At 27.3% G+C, this 13,552-nt stretch overlaps 3 protein-coding genes across 3 annotated transcripts; 2 read left to right on the top strand and 1 right to left on the bottom strand.

The window, feature by feature from the left end:
• The first annotated feature begins 759 nt into the window (after positions 1–759).
• On the top strand, positions 760–5,099 carry LOC105253062 (small integral membrane protein 14). Its single transcript, XM_011260835.3, has 5 exons — positions 760–959; positions 3,534–3,629; positions 4,270–4,324; positions 4,607–4,752; positions 4,814–5,099. Exons 2-5 carry the CDS (start codon positions 3,558–3,560, stop codon positions 4,850–4,852), a joined length of 312 nt encoding a protein of 103 aa, XP_011259137.1. The 5' UTR covers positions 760–959; positions 3,534–3,557; the 3' UTR covers positions 4,853–5,099.
• A 2,261-nt stretch (positions 5,100–7,360) lies between these two features.
• Positions 7,361–11,554, bottom strand: LOC105253080 (zinc finger CCHC domain-containing protein 8 homolog). The gene is made up of 7 exons (XM_011260876.3): positions 11,196–11,554; positions 9,836–10,100; positions 9,304–9,593; positions 8,725–8,938; positions 8,428–8,608; positions 8,160–8,320; positions 7,361–8,081 (listed from the first exon to the last, which is right to left on the bottom strand). Exons 1-7 carry the CDS (start codon positions 11,510–11,512, stop codon positions 7,512–7,514), a joined length of 1,998 nt encoding a protein of 665 aa, XP_011259178.1. The 5' UTR covers positions 11,513–11,554; the 3' UTR covers positions 7,361–7,511.
• LOC105253072 (MORN repeat-containing protein 3) lies at positions 11,493–13,443 on the top strand. The gene is made up of 2 exons (XM_020028005.2): positions 11,493–11,674; positions 12,884–13,443. The coding sequence occupies exons 1-2, from the start codon at positions 11,640–11,642 to the stop codon at positions 13,224–13,226; spliced, it is 378 nt and encodes a 125-aa protein (XP_019883564.1). The 5' UTR covers positions 11,493–11,639; the 3' UTR covers positions 13,227–13,443.
• The last annotated feature ends 109 nt before the right edge of the window (positions 13,444–13,552 follow it).

Genomic DNA, 13,552 nt, shown 5'->3' with positions numbered 1-13,552 from the left:
CAAATTTTCTTAATTACCGACATTTTTACAATTTGTAATAATGTGCACAACTAACTTTTCTACGATCTCGTTCTCAGAATAAGTTCATAATACTATTCTTAAAGAACTTATTATGACCAGCTCACAAAGTGTCCATTTAAGTGGCGCATAAGATTACAATCCAAGCACCTTAGCATCTCTTTTTGAGAAAAATTGAGGAATTTATAAAAATTTATGTAACTCATAAAGAGCTACTGTAAGATGTCTCCGTGCTGTCTGGGTAATTGATTTCGTTATCAGTTTCCTCAAGATGTTTATTAAATCTATTTTTAATATTTTTACATTTTTATCGCAACAGTTGCGAAATTGTTTCTCAATTTCTCGTTAGAAATCAATAAATCACTAATTCGACATTTATCGATCATCAATTGTGAAAACTCAGCTGTTATCTATAATATGATATATAAATTCAAGAAATGTAAGATAATTCTTAGAAAGCAGAGCACATTAATTCTTTTGAGTTCTCAGATTTATTAATTTCTTCAGCTTTGAAAAACTATTTTTTATATGCATAGTTTTTTTAAAATAAAACAAAAGATAGCATTTGTGATATTTATAATTAATTGCAATTCATTAACTTGTTATAATTCTCGTTTAAAAAACAAACTCGTTTTTTTATAACATCTTGCTAATAGTTTACTTCTTGTATTCTTGAATTTCTATCTGTTGATGAAAAGTGATCTAAAAAAGAAATCTTCTAGATGCGCATCGTAGCTTGAAAATAGCGTATCGCACGCCGAACGCGGCGATTGGTCGATCGCGTCTGCCAATCCCACGCGACTACGACTACATATTTGTGAACGCACCTCAATCATGCCTCAATACATAACACGACTGAAGACTTGCGTCCTACAGTGTTCACAGCTGTTTCGCGTCACGCAGTCCTAATTTGCTTTTTCGTCTGTTACGTTTCTGTTACGGTAAGTATTTCTCGATTCTTGATGACACTCCTCTGCTCTTAGAATCGTAGTCAATTATATGTCTTTTTTTGTTTCCTACGCGACGTTGATATCATCGACAAATAACAAATTACGATCGAATGTCAAGCCTGTCGTTTTCTTTTATTGTCATTCCTGACCGTTATGATCTTAGAGCTTAGAATGTATGTATAGCTGTTATCATCTCGAACACGACGCGCCTTGTGTCGCCATACGAATAAAATTTTTTTTTCGTTTAGAAATCGTCGCGCTTTAATGGGAAAATTGTACACGTGCGGAGAAAAAAAGCGAATGAAATTGTTCGTGCGGATAATTACAACAACGCGATTCCTCGACTTGTCTATATAGTGCAATTATGACAGATGACGATATATATATATATATATATATATATATATATATATATATATATATATATATATATATACAAGGTGTCCCAAAACTCATAATCAATCTTTCAAAGACATTCCTGGGATCATTTGGAGACGATTTTTCCTCAGTGAAAATGTCGATGAAGGTCATTATTTTTTGCATGTTCCCGATTTTTGTCATCATATATCTTTGCAATTAAGCCTTAAATTAAAACTCAACTAAAGTAAACTCTATTTAAAATTAATCGAAGAATGTGGTTTAGTTTTATTTCTACAAAGCTTAGTTTATAAAAAACCCTTTATTTCCAATCACTTATAATTCAAAAATTATTAGTGCCTCGATATTTTCGTTGAGGAAAAATCGTCTTCAGATGATCGCAGGAATCTGTCTTTGAAAGATTGATTATGAGTTTTGGGACACCCTGTGTGTGTGTGTGTGTGTGTGTGTGTGTGTGTGTGTGTGTATATATATATATATATATATATATATATATATTATATGTATATATGTGCGGAGAAAATGTTAACAAATTAATCAGTCGAATGACGCGAGAATATTATTGCTGTCGTCACAAACGGTTCTTACGAGCGCTTTATATTTTTGTATAGTGTACTACTTTAATAAGTTTCGATTGAGCCACACTAGTCACTAAGCCTCTGCTCCCAATAATAATGTTCAATTGATAATCCTCAATTGATGTTCGGCGAAAATTCATTATTGAGCGGAAATTCATTATTGAGCGTTATTTTTTTCATTATAATTCTAATATACTATGTATTAATATTATTATCGACATTATAAATATTGGTATTTACAATTTTCTTAGAATTTATAATTTGATATATTTAAATTTTTATCTGAATATAAAAAAGCGAATTTTCATATTTATAAACTCTCAATTTTAACACACAATAATCATATAAAATATAAATCATGTAAGATTATATATATATATATATATATATATATATATATATATAAAATTTATACTGTAACAAATATAATTATATATTTTAAACGAGAGAAAGAAAAAAAAATATATAGTTTAATTTCCAACAATCGCAAAGCAATACAGAAAACAATGTATTGTGGCAGATTTGTATACAAATCGTTACATTCTTATCTTCCACAAAAAACAACATATTATTTTACCAAACAAATAAACATATTTTTCGATCGAGAGAAAACAAAATACATAATAACATACAAAAAAATTCAAAAGTAATAAAATATATGTTACTATATTTGTTATTAAAGATGATAAAGCTCACGAAATTTCATAAAAAATATATACTATACTATATATGAGCAATAAATGGTATTTTTAATCAGTGTCCTTGGTAGTTGCATTGATAATCTACATCATTTGCAACGCTTATATCGTTTTATAAGATATTTTAAAACCATATCCATGTGTGTCGCTAAAGATAAGAAAGCTAAGTAGTCCATTTTCCTTTCCTCGCGTTTATTGTTAATGCCGTGAATAATTACTCGCATGATGCGAAATGCTCTAGAAACTATGAGAATTGTTTCAATTTTACTTTAACCTATAAGTGTATAAAATAAAGTACTTTTTGTTCGTGAAAATTCAAACTCTCGCTGTCATAATATTTCAACATTTGATATTATATATAATTATCTATATATTTTGATATTATATATAAGTATTTAGATAAATAAATCTTACTGAAATATAAATATGAAATTGTTGCTTGTCATTTGTTTAATATATTTGTAAACTTAGGGCGTTTTTTAGCAAGCGACACAAAGGACACAATGTAACACAGTGAATCATTTCATCCTTATTTACATTCGGCAACTAACAAGGACGAAGTGATACACTGTGTCCTCTATATCGTTTGCTGAAAAACATCCTTAATTCGCTTAAACCTCGTATTATTTCGTAAATAATTCCATCAAATATAATCATCACTGAATTTCGAAGAGTGAGCAAAGATTTCTTCTAAAATTTATTTTAATAAGATTCAGTTTCATCACTGTAGTATTTACGAAACTAATCGAAAAATAATCAGACAACAGATAGAAAATTACAATTATAAATTTGCAGATTGTCGATAACAAAAAATGTATTGAACCTAACAAAATAGTTTTCGACAAAAAGAAGCATGTTGATACATTTATAATTAATATTTTTAAAATGGCAATCTCTTTTGTTATATGCAGATTTTGTGAGAAAACTACGCTACAATGAGCGACGAAGGATTTGATCCGTGCGAATGTATGTGGAATCACAGATCTATGCAGCATCTACTTTCTATCGTAAGTTGTAAGAAAGATAAAACGCGAGAGTTCCGATCAGGTGTTGTCGCGATAAAATCGAATAACGGTCAATGACAAGGTATATATTTTTGCATAACATTGGGTTTAGGTCAGACAAAATAATCGACGAAATTTCATCGCAATTTTCAACGCAATGCAATATCTTCTGTTTAGTTGGCAGAATTTTTTTGTTGCGCCATGTAGTTACATAAAATCATTTCAATTACGTAAATCGATCGTTGGTACGCGATATTATATGAATCAAATACATAATATAAAAGATTTATAGACATTCGTGCGTAAGAAAAAGATTGATTTACTTTTTAGTTTTTACCGGATAAATTTTGTTCAGATTTGAATACAAATTTCGCAATTACAAATAATTTTTGTAGATGTTGAAATGTAGAAAGAAATATTTGATATACAGCTTTTATCTAATAACAAATAAATATCGATCATCAAGTATCTGCACATAATCTTCGTATATTTATGATATATTGTAATTTCTTTGTATAATTACCGCATTTACTGAGGCGAAGCGCGACATCTGCGAGATGTTTAAACGGAATGAGTTATTTACTTTATTGCGCATATTTTGCAAATAAGCGACATGTTTCGCTAAATTGTATTATTATTTCAGTTACGACAATCGCAAAATTATTGCTCGGATATCGAATGCTTCAGCGTGTCGAGAAGTATGTACTCTCTATTTACTGCGTGTTAAATATTTCTTTAATTATAATAAATATATTGTAGCTACACGCACATATGTTCTAATTAAATTATATTATCTTACAATAAAATTGAATTGAATACCTACAATAAAATTAAGTTAATTTTAATCTCACTAATTACTTGTACTTTCTTTTTAAAATTAAAAATAAATAATTAACTTAAAATATCGATTACGAAAAGTTTATACTAAGATATTAAATTACAATAATAGTATTAAAAAAACACGAATGTTTCCTTTTCAGTTCCAGGACCGCAGCAGAACATTCAGGAATCTTCAGATTTCCTTTTTACTTGTTTAATTATTGGCTTTGTTGTTTTCTTATATGCATTTAGACCGAGATCCTTGCGACAATCAAATAGAAATATCATCAAGAGCAACAATGAGCCCGTAAGTTACTAAGTGGCTTTACTAATAAAATCTGAACGTACGAACATATATATATTTACAGAGTTCACGTGGCGATCCACCTTCACCACCGACGAATTAAGAAATGCAGTATTATGATATTGATGGGATCTATGTTAATAATAGAGGAAGATATGGTGAACACGTTATTACATCACAAGTGTTGTAATATATGCGAGATATATATAAACTGTATTTCTTAAGATATAACTCCCTATATGTACACGATAATTTTATACAATGTAAAACATTTTTCTCTCTTTTAAAATTTTCTCTCTAGCTATACATAATTATCATGTGCCTGGATCAATATATATAATATGAATATATTTTTAAAAACTTTCTAACAAATAGCAATAAAATTTAATACAATTATACATTACTAATATAAAATCTCTAACATTCTTTATTCTGATATGTCAGTTTTTTAAACTTAATGAATAATACAACGAGTTGTAATAATTAATGAAGTTGTCAAACTCGTATGCAATAAAATAAGAATATATTATAAATTCAACATAGTTTAAGATCATTAAAGGAAGAAAAGATCAAGTACCTGCAAATGGAGATAATCAGCTAATAGTATTGCTTGCTTGATATTTCTATTTGATATAAGAAACTATTTGAAAAATATCCATGAAAATATCCAAAATTTATTAAGAATCACAAAGAATAAGTTAATGTATAAAGAATCTCCCATATGTTCACACATTAAATATGCAATTATTTGCTGTAAATATAATCATAGTAGTAAAATAATAATTGAAAATTTGGGAATTTGTATTTTGTCAAGAGAAATATTCTATTTGTACTTTTTTAAACGCATCTACAATAAGAAACATACATGTGATAAGATATATACACAAATTGTTCATTTTTTCGACATTAAATAAAATTGAAAAAATTCAATTTCTTTTTGTCTACAATGTAAAGAAAAATAGATTTACATATTTTATGGTTTGATAATATATTTCAATATCATATGTTTTTATTAAAATAGAGATATTTTGTCACACTTTGGATATTTTATACAAATATAAAATTTAAGAATTTGAAAAAGTCATAATTATATACAAATAATAATTTTATACTATTTTTCTTATATATGATAAAATATGTATAATTTATACTATTTTTCTTATATATAATAAAATATTTTATATTAATAAAAAAATGTGTTCTCAAAATTCAAAAAATCTTGTACATTCCCTATATTTTCAATAATAAAACTTTGATTTTCAATATTGCAAGAAAAAATTTGTGCCTATTATGTCAACATAAATAGTAATTAACATATATTCTTTGTAAAAAGATATCCACAAAATATGAAATACAAAATGATAAAAGAATTTGTTTCATATATAATTGTTAATGTATAGTTTATTTTTATCTTTATTAAAAAAATAATTTTATTTCAGATAAAAAATCCTGTAGTTAATTATTTTATATAATATTAATTTATTCATAATATTCATGCATATTAATTTATACAATTGCAAAAAAAATATTTATAAGTTAATTTAAATTTATCATTTTCGAATAGAAAAGAAAATTATATGTCAGCACTAATATTGTAGCATATTTATATTTGTAAGAAAAATAAGAGAGAGTTGATAATATTTATGGAAAAAATTGCAAATCTTCTATAGAATTAAATACATTGTTAATCTCTGCATAAAAATTAGTCCTGAGTAAATAAAAATTAAACATGATATTGAAACTTAATACTTGTTGCTATATTTTATATTTATTCAAATTTATTATTTATCAATTTGAGCCGATGCAATTTATATACATTTATGTAATTTTTATAACTTTAATTCTTTGTAAAAATTGTATTTTAAAATATATATTTTTCATTACTTATATATACATATGGATTAGTTTTACCAATCACACAGATTATCAATATTTTATATCTTCTCCAGTATGTACAAAATATATTGCACAAGTAAAACTTTACTTGCATTCACTTAAGATTAATGTTCGTATATAGAGAAGAATCCAAATTGTTGTAAAAATAAAATAAATATTATCATTAGATTCAACAATAACTGCATAATGAAGATTTTATATATATTTTTGTACTTTTGGAAAATGATATAGCATATATGTTGGTTTCTTCACTATTATACATTATATTTACACATATATAAAATACACTGTTTTATATATACATATATATATATATATATATATATATATATATATATATATACATACATACATACATATACATACCTATATATTTACATGTAGATTATTGAATGGTCTAAATTATGCACCAAAGATATTGAAAAGATTAAAATTGCTTATTATAGAGTTTTAAGATGGAATATATAAATTCAATGTTTTTAGAAAAATAAAGTTTAAGTCGTAGTTTTTTTTGAGTAATTAAATTCACTTGTGAACACAGATATGAATTTGTAAGAATGAAAAATTTTGTTTATTGCAATGATTAGAAATTATTATTAGATTATTATTAGAAAGAAAAGAAAAGTGAACATATTTAAGATGATCTTTAGGTGCAGATGTGAACACATTTAATTTATGTTATATAAATGCCTAAAAATATTTAATAGAATACTATGTATCTTTTATCGAGTTAAAAAAAAAAAGAATAACTTTTTTAAATGGCGTTTCAGTATTTTCATTCATAATCTCACATATTACTTATTCTATTTTCTGTATAAATATCATATACTTACTAAATGTATCAGTCCTGTGTAAATTGTTTATGCTTATTGATGCAATCTTGCCATAGTATTTCTTACTTTTTGCAAGACTCCTGTCATTTGTTCATATTTACCTGTCGTGTCAGGTAAATTTTCGAAATTGATAACATCGCAAATATCTTTGGAAAATTTTTCTGATGACGGTAGTTTATTATATGGGGAAGTACTTTGCAATATCGGTGTACCTAAGTGCACTGACTTGACAGAAGTTTGACTTGTATTTAGAAATTTAGAAGATAGAATTGGAGTAGAACTGAATTGAGACATTGTTTCATTGGGAATTGACATGTCTAATTTGCTGTTCAATTCATTGTTAAGTGATAGATGAAATTGTGAACCCGACCCTATAGAATCTTTATCAGCATTTGAGCATTCTTGAGAGATAGAAGAGCAATTTGATTGAGCCGTAACTGCTATACTGGAAAATGCAGCAAATGTATTGTTTAAATCGTTTTTAAGTGATGTGGAACCAGAATTAGATTGCGAACTATTATCTTCAAGTTCTATGAGTAATTTTTTTTTTGTACTTTCTAAGTCAGATAGAGACGGTGAATTCGCAGTCAAGACTATATCATCCTAAAAAGAAATGCAATTTGTGAGTTGAGATGCATGAGAAAAATATCGCAGAAGTGTATTAATTTTTTAAAAATATACCACAGAATCAAGGGAAGGCAATTCTTGCGACTGTGAGTCTGAATCTTCTGTTATTGATTGAAATAATTCAGATGGTGGTGGTGCTGGTGGCGTTTGCACTGATTCTGTTGGTAATGGTGGTATAAAATGTCCATTAACAGGCACATTTTCCACAACATTTTCTGTAAAAGTTTCAATAATATTTTCAATTTTAATATAATAAATAGCAAATAAAATTAACAAATGAATAAAAATGAATATGTTTGAAATTTTGATAATTGTATTATACCTCCTCCCGTATCTTCTATGTCCATATCACTAGACATATCTAAAGCATTAACTATTGATGTAGATAATTTCAATTTTTTTCGCTTATAACCGTCATCGGTTTTTTTACCTTGTAAGTATAATAACATTATTTCCTTACTATGCATAGGTTGTATTTTTGGTGCCCGATATTTGTGGCTATCCTGCAATCAATAGACCGAAATGTGTTTTTATATCTTTCAATAAAAAATGCTTTAGGATTTTATGAGATAAGATCATTTTGATTAGGTAATATTCGCGATCACTACATGTCGCTTACATCAATAGTACCAGGAGGAGAGGGCACATTAAAACCAGGAAAGTCATATATTTTTTTTATATCATATTGATCTCTATCTATATCTGTAATGATTTCTCCCTCTTCTTCATTTGGATCAGTTTCCGCTATTCCATCAGAATTGAACAATGATAATCCAGAATGTTGTAAGCGCGCTTCTTCCAGCCACCCTGGAGGGTAGCCAAGTAATCTCATTCTAAGAAAAAACGTTTTGGAAACGTAGAAAGAATCTCATTGGCCCATTAGATTGAGAGAATTAAATCTTTCTCCTTCTTCATTCAGTATTTCAACTCGCGCAAATACATTTATGTAATAATAGAGAGAAAAAAAGTGTGTGTGTGTGTGTGAGTGTATATATATATATATATATATATATATATATATATATATATATTTTGTCGCGTACACACACACTTAACTTGTTATAAAACAAAAATGATATATATTCTTAAAATGTTGACAACAGAAATAAATATGAACACCAATTGAAAAACAGTAGGAAGGAGTGAGTATTATATAAATTTCTCCAAAATCCAATGGATTACATAATTATTAATATACCTATATATGTGCTTAGGTAGTTGATTGTCTTTCAATCCTAGAGCCTTTCGTAGTTTGTGGCTTAACTGACCAGGAATCATATGACTAAACCTTTGATCCTCACTCATATGATACCGAACTCCTGAATTATTTTTCATAAATTCTTTACGATTTTTATTAATATTGTTTTGATTTTTAGGCAATGGACAATCTCGAAAATTATGATTTCCATTACAATTGAAGCAATTTAATTTTGGCATGTAACCTTTTCTTGTTACAGAGTTTGATTCTTCAGTAATATCCTCATATTTCTAAGACGAAATAATATTTTTTAAATTATAAAGATAATAAAAATAAAAAAAAGATAAAATTTAACTAGATAAATTGTTTGAACTAGATAAATATATCATAATAATAAGTACATAAGTACTGTGATATTCCTCTTAGAATAATCAATGTAATTAATAATTAGACCAATACATGTATAATGATCATACAAAAAAATCAATAACGTGTCTAAAAGATGGAAACATATAAAAAAAAGATGACATACTTGTCCATATGTTGGAACATCTAAATCATTCAGGAAAGTTGGCTTTTTATCAATCATAAACAGTGAATCACATACATCAGTGTTTTCTGTGCTATCATTTAATGCATTATTGTCTTCTATATCGATAGACAATTCTTGATCTTTGGAACTATCTTTATTATCCCAAACTTCTAAAATCAAACTTGATACGTTTACATCTTGCTTATTGGATGGTTTTAATTGCACTAAAGAATGCAAAAAATCTTTTATTTGTTGTCGATATTGCCTGTAAATATATAAAATTTCATAATCCATAAGGAGTTTAATACAACAATTATTTTAATACAACAGTTATTTTATAGTGCTTTTTCATTCAAATGTTTAATATTATTTATAAAATATAAATATTATTTATTTTACAAATTATAAGCTCTTAGACTCGATACATTAATATATTAAAAAAGCTAAATTTTTTAATTTCAATATATTTCAAAGAAAAAAATTTATATCATTTCCCAGTTTTGATTACTTGGTAATGAAATAAAAAAGTTTATTTTATTTATGATCATGTAATCTCGTAACAAATTTATAGAGGAAATGTTACAAAATTTAAATATATTAAAACATTATTGTTTTAGAATATAAGAAAAGAAATAGAAAATTTCTATTGTTTGGCTTGCAAGCAGTCGAGAAGATATAATGTATTATAATGTAATAAACACTAATCTGAAGGCACTCAAATATGAAATATTGTACATTTTAAAAATACAATAGCATTAAAGAAAAGTAATTTTTTCATGAATTTCATTATTTAAAGATATAAAATATATTTAAATCTAATACATTTTTATTATTTTGTGTAAATTGCTTTGCAACAATTTGTCACTATATGTCGAATCCTTGGTGTACTATATTAATAATATATCATTAATTTTGTAAAATTCAAAATATGTTTTGTGTCCCAAATGTCTAACAAGTTAACTATCCTCTTAGATTATTTTATAATTGTAATTGAATGCGATAATTTTACCCAAATAATATTCTTAGGCATTAAATTAAAAATCTGGAGTCAATACATGTAAACAAAAATATTTACATTCTAAGTAATATGAAAATGATCGAGATGTTTTCATCTATAGAGAAGCACAATTTTCACAATATATATAAAATATTAAACACACAAGATAGAGAACACACTTCTATTTATAGAAATCTAATTTATATTCATACATATATGTAAAATAAAGAAAAGAAAGGAAAAAGAAAGCCGTTTGTGTGTTTCCGCGTCATATAATACATTATCCTCGCGGATTATATGGAATACAGATTCTCGCACATGCATTGTAAACAAAGTATAGAATATACAAATAGTTTTTCATACCTCGAGACACTCTCGTCACGAAACATAACCTTAAAAATGGGTTGCCGAACATCGTCGTTCGACGAGACGGACTGTAAATCTTTCGACGAGTGAGTTGTCACCTCGTCGTTAGTTGCATCGATGTCGTCGATCGGGGACGAGTTCTCATTGTTCTTCGGATCGTATATGGGATTGCCGTCGAGACAAGCGATGTCCGTGTCGCAACTCGAATCCAACTCGATCATATCCGTCTCCGACTCCGTGTCTTCGATGGTGATCGTCGAATCTAAAGGAATAGTTTCCATATTCGGGTTAAGCACGTGAATACCGCTGTTCATGATAAACAGACAAGAAACACGATAAAATCCTCGATATTTTCACACTCGTTCTCCTATAATTGATTGACAATGACCAGTGACGCTAGGGTTAAGAACAAATTGCGCATGCGCGATACAATACTGCCAGATGGAGGGGATAAATTCTCCAGACGTCATACAAAAGTACGTACGTCATTGATCACGTGATCGAGCTTGATTCTCTTCATAGCTGAATTCATTTAAATTATCTAATTTCTTTACGTTATAAATAATAATTATATGTAAAATATATATTAAATATTGCATGCAAATATCATTAATAACCTATTGAAATATATATCAAATGTTACATTATATAAATATCGTTAATATTATATACTAATTACATGTAATAAAATTTATAGAATTAAATTTTATCAGAAGAGATTGATAAAAAATTTTATTACACACATATAGATGTTAAGATGATAAATCAATGTAATAAATGAATAATTTTGATAATTATTATCTCGTATCTGATTAATAGAAAAATTTTTTGATTTAATATATATAAAATATTAGTAACCCACAGTCGCGCATATTCATTTTAGTGTGCAATGTAAATGTTTTTTTTCAATTCGCTTCTTATTAATATTATATTTTTTATTAAAATTACATATACATGACTATTATTTCGAAATAAATTGATTTTCTCTTCGTATTTTTGCCATAATTTTGTTGCATAACGTAAGACGTCATCATCATATCATTGTGAATTAAGCAATTACATGATTAATTTATGGAGATTGCCGATTGTTCGCACAAAATGAAAAATCAACATGTATTCTTTACGAATATTTGACAATGCCATTTTTAAAAGTACAAAAAGTTACGTGGTGCGAACAACGAATAGAATCTTGCAAACGTAATGGTTGGCGACATGCTATATATTCGCCTCAAGCAAAACGTATCGTTAAAGCACATTATAAGGGTGAATGGAGAAACGATAAGAAAGAGGGCAAAGGCATAGGAGTAAGCAGGTGCCATGAAAACATCCCTTAAGTTTCTTTTCTTCAGATATCTACCTAATATTTAATCAATATTTTTATCCCTCAGTCATTATTTTTTCATATAATCACCAAAAGATTTTGTAATCTTTTCCAATAAAATATAAATTGCACTCGTTTTTATAAAACGTTTTTAAAAAACGATATAAGTAAAAATATTAAATGTAAGTATATTTGTTTTAATTATATAACTTACATTTAATCTAATAATCACTATATAAAATATAAAAAGAAATTGAACTAATTGAATTTTGATACATTAAATGATTAAAAACATTATTTTTCCATCAACATATATTCGAGTCCCATCGATCTTTATCTATTATTACATATGGAATCTTTGTAGCAATGGCTGGATGTATGAAGGTGACTGGCTTAAGGATCATAAACATGGCTATGGTATCTTAAGTAAAATTTCAAAAGACGGTAACATACGTAAAGTGTACGCCGGTAATTGGATAGAAGGAAAAAAGCACGGATTCGGAAGCAATTGGTACAGAGATGAAAGTTATTACGAAGGAACGTTTCAAGAAAACAAACGAAATGGTTACGGCCGGATCTGGTATAAATGTGGCAGTAGATATTATCAGGGTACATGGTCAAATGATCGTTATCATGGAGAAGGGATATTCATTCAAGGTACACGTGAAACTTTTAAATACGACTTTGCAAAAAATAAATTCGCTTAGAAATGTTTGTCATTTTTTTCTCCTTTTAATTACATATTACATAGAGAATAGAGTGATACATGTTTCTCCTTAATTGTTTGATTTTATTCTCGTTTAGGGCGCATTGACTTCAAACTCCCTTATTAGTCTCTCATTCAAGCGTGAGATATTCTTAAAACTTACTTAAAAATTTATAAATATTTCCTAATATATCCTAAACTCCCCGTAGAAAATGGTAATCTTTACGAGGGTCAATTTATAAATGGCAAGAAGGAAGGTCGAGGGGTCTTCTATCACTTTGATAGCCATCAAGTACAAAAGGGTCGTTGGGAGAATGACGTCTGCAT

The sequence above is a fragment of the Camponotus floridanus genome, unplaced genomic scaffold (genome assembly GCF_003227725.1).
Source record: "Camponotus floridanus strain SB8 unplaced genomic scaffold, Cflo_v7.5 scaffold22, whole genome shotgun sequence".
NCBI classification, from domain to species: Eukaryota; Metazoa; Arthropoda; class Insecta; order Hymenoptera; family Formicidae; genus Camponotus; species Camponotus floridanus.
Note: the sequence above shows the minus strand (reverse complement) of the source record. Positions and strands in the feature narration are given on the sequence as shown.

Coding starts and splice junctions, on each gene's coding strand:
- LOC105253062 (XM_011260835.3), top strand. CDS start 3,558: ATGAGCGACGAAGGATTTGATCCGTGCGAATGTATGTGGAATCACAGA. Junction 4,325..4,606: donor ATGCTTCAGCGTGTCGAGAA/GTATGTACTCTC, acceptor TTTCCTTTTCAG/TTCCAGGACCGCAGCAGAAC. Junction 4,753..4,813: donor TCAAGAGCAACAATGAGCCC/GTAAGTTACTAA, acceptor ATATATTTACAG/AGTTCACGTGGCGATCCACC.
- LOC105253080 (XM_011260876.3), bottom strand. CDS start 11,512: ATGAACAGCGGTATTCACGTGCTTAACCCGAATATGGAAACTATTCCT. Junction 8,939..9,303: donor CTACCTAAGCACATATATAG/GTATATTAATAA, acceptor GTTTTTTCTTAG/AATGAGATTACTTGGCTACC. Junction 8,082..8,159: donor TGCCTTCCCTTGATTCTGTG/GTATATTTTTAA, acceptor ATTTCTTTTTAG/GATGATATAGTCTTGACTGC.
- LOC105253072 (XM_020028005.2), top strand. CDS start 11,640: ATGGAGGGGATAAATTCTCCAGACGTCATACAAAA. Junction 11,675..12,883: donor TCTCCAGACGTCATACAAAA/GTACGTACGTCA, acceptor GAATCTTTGTAG/CAATGGCTGGATGTATGAAG.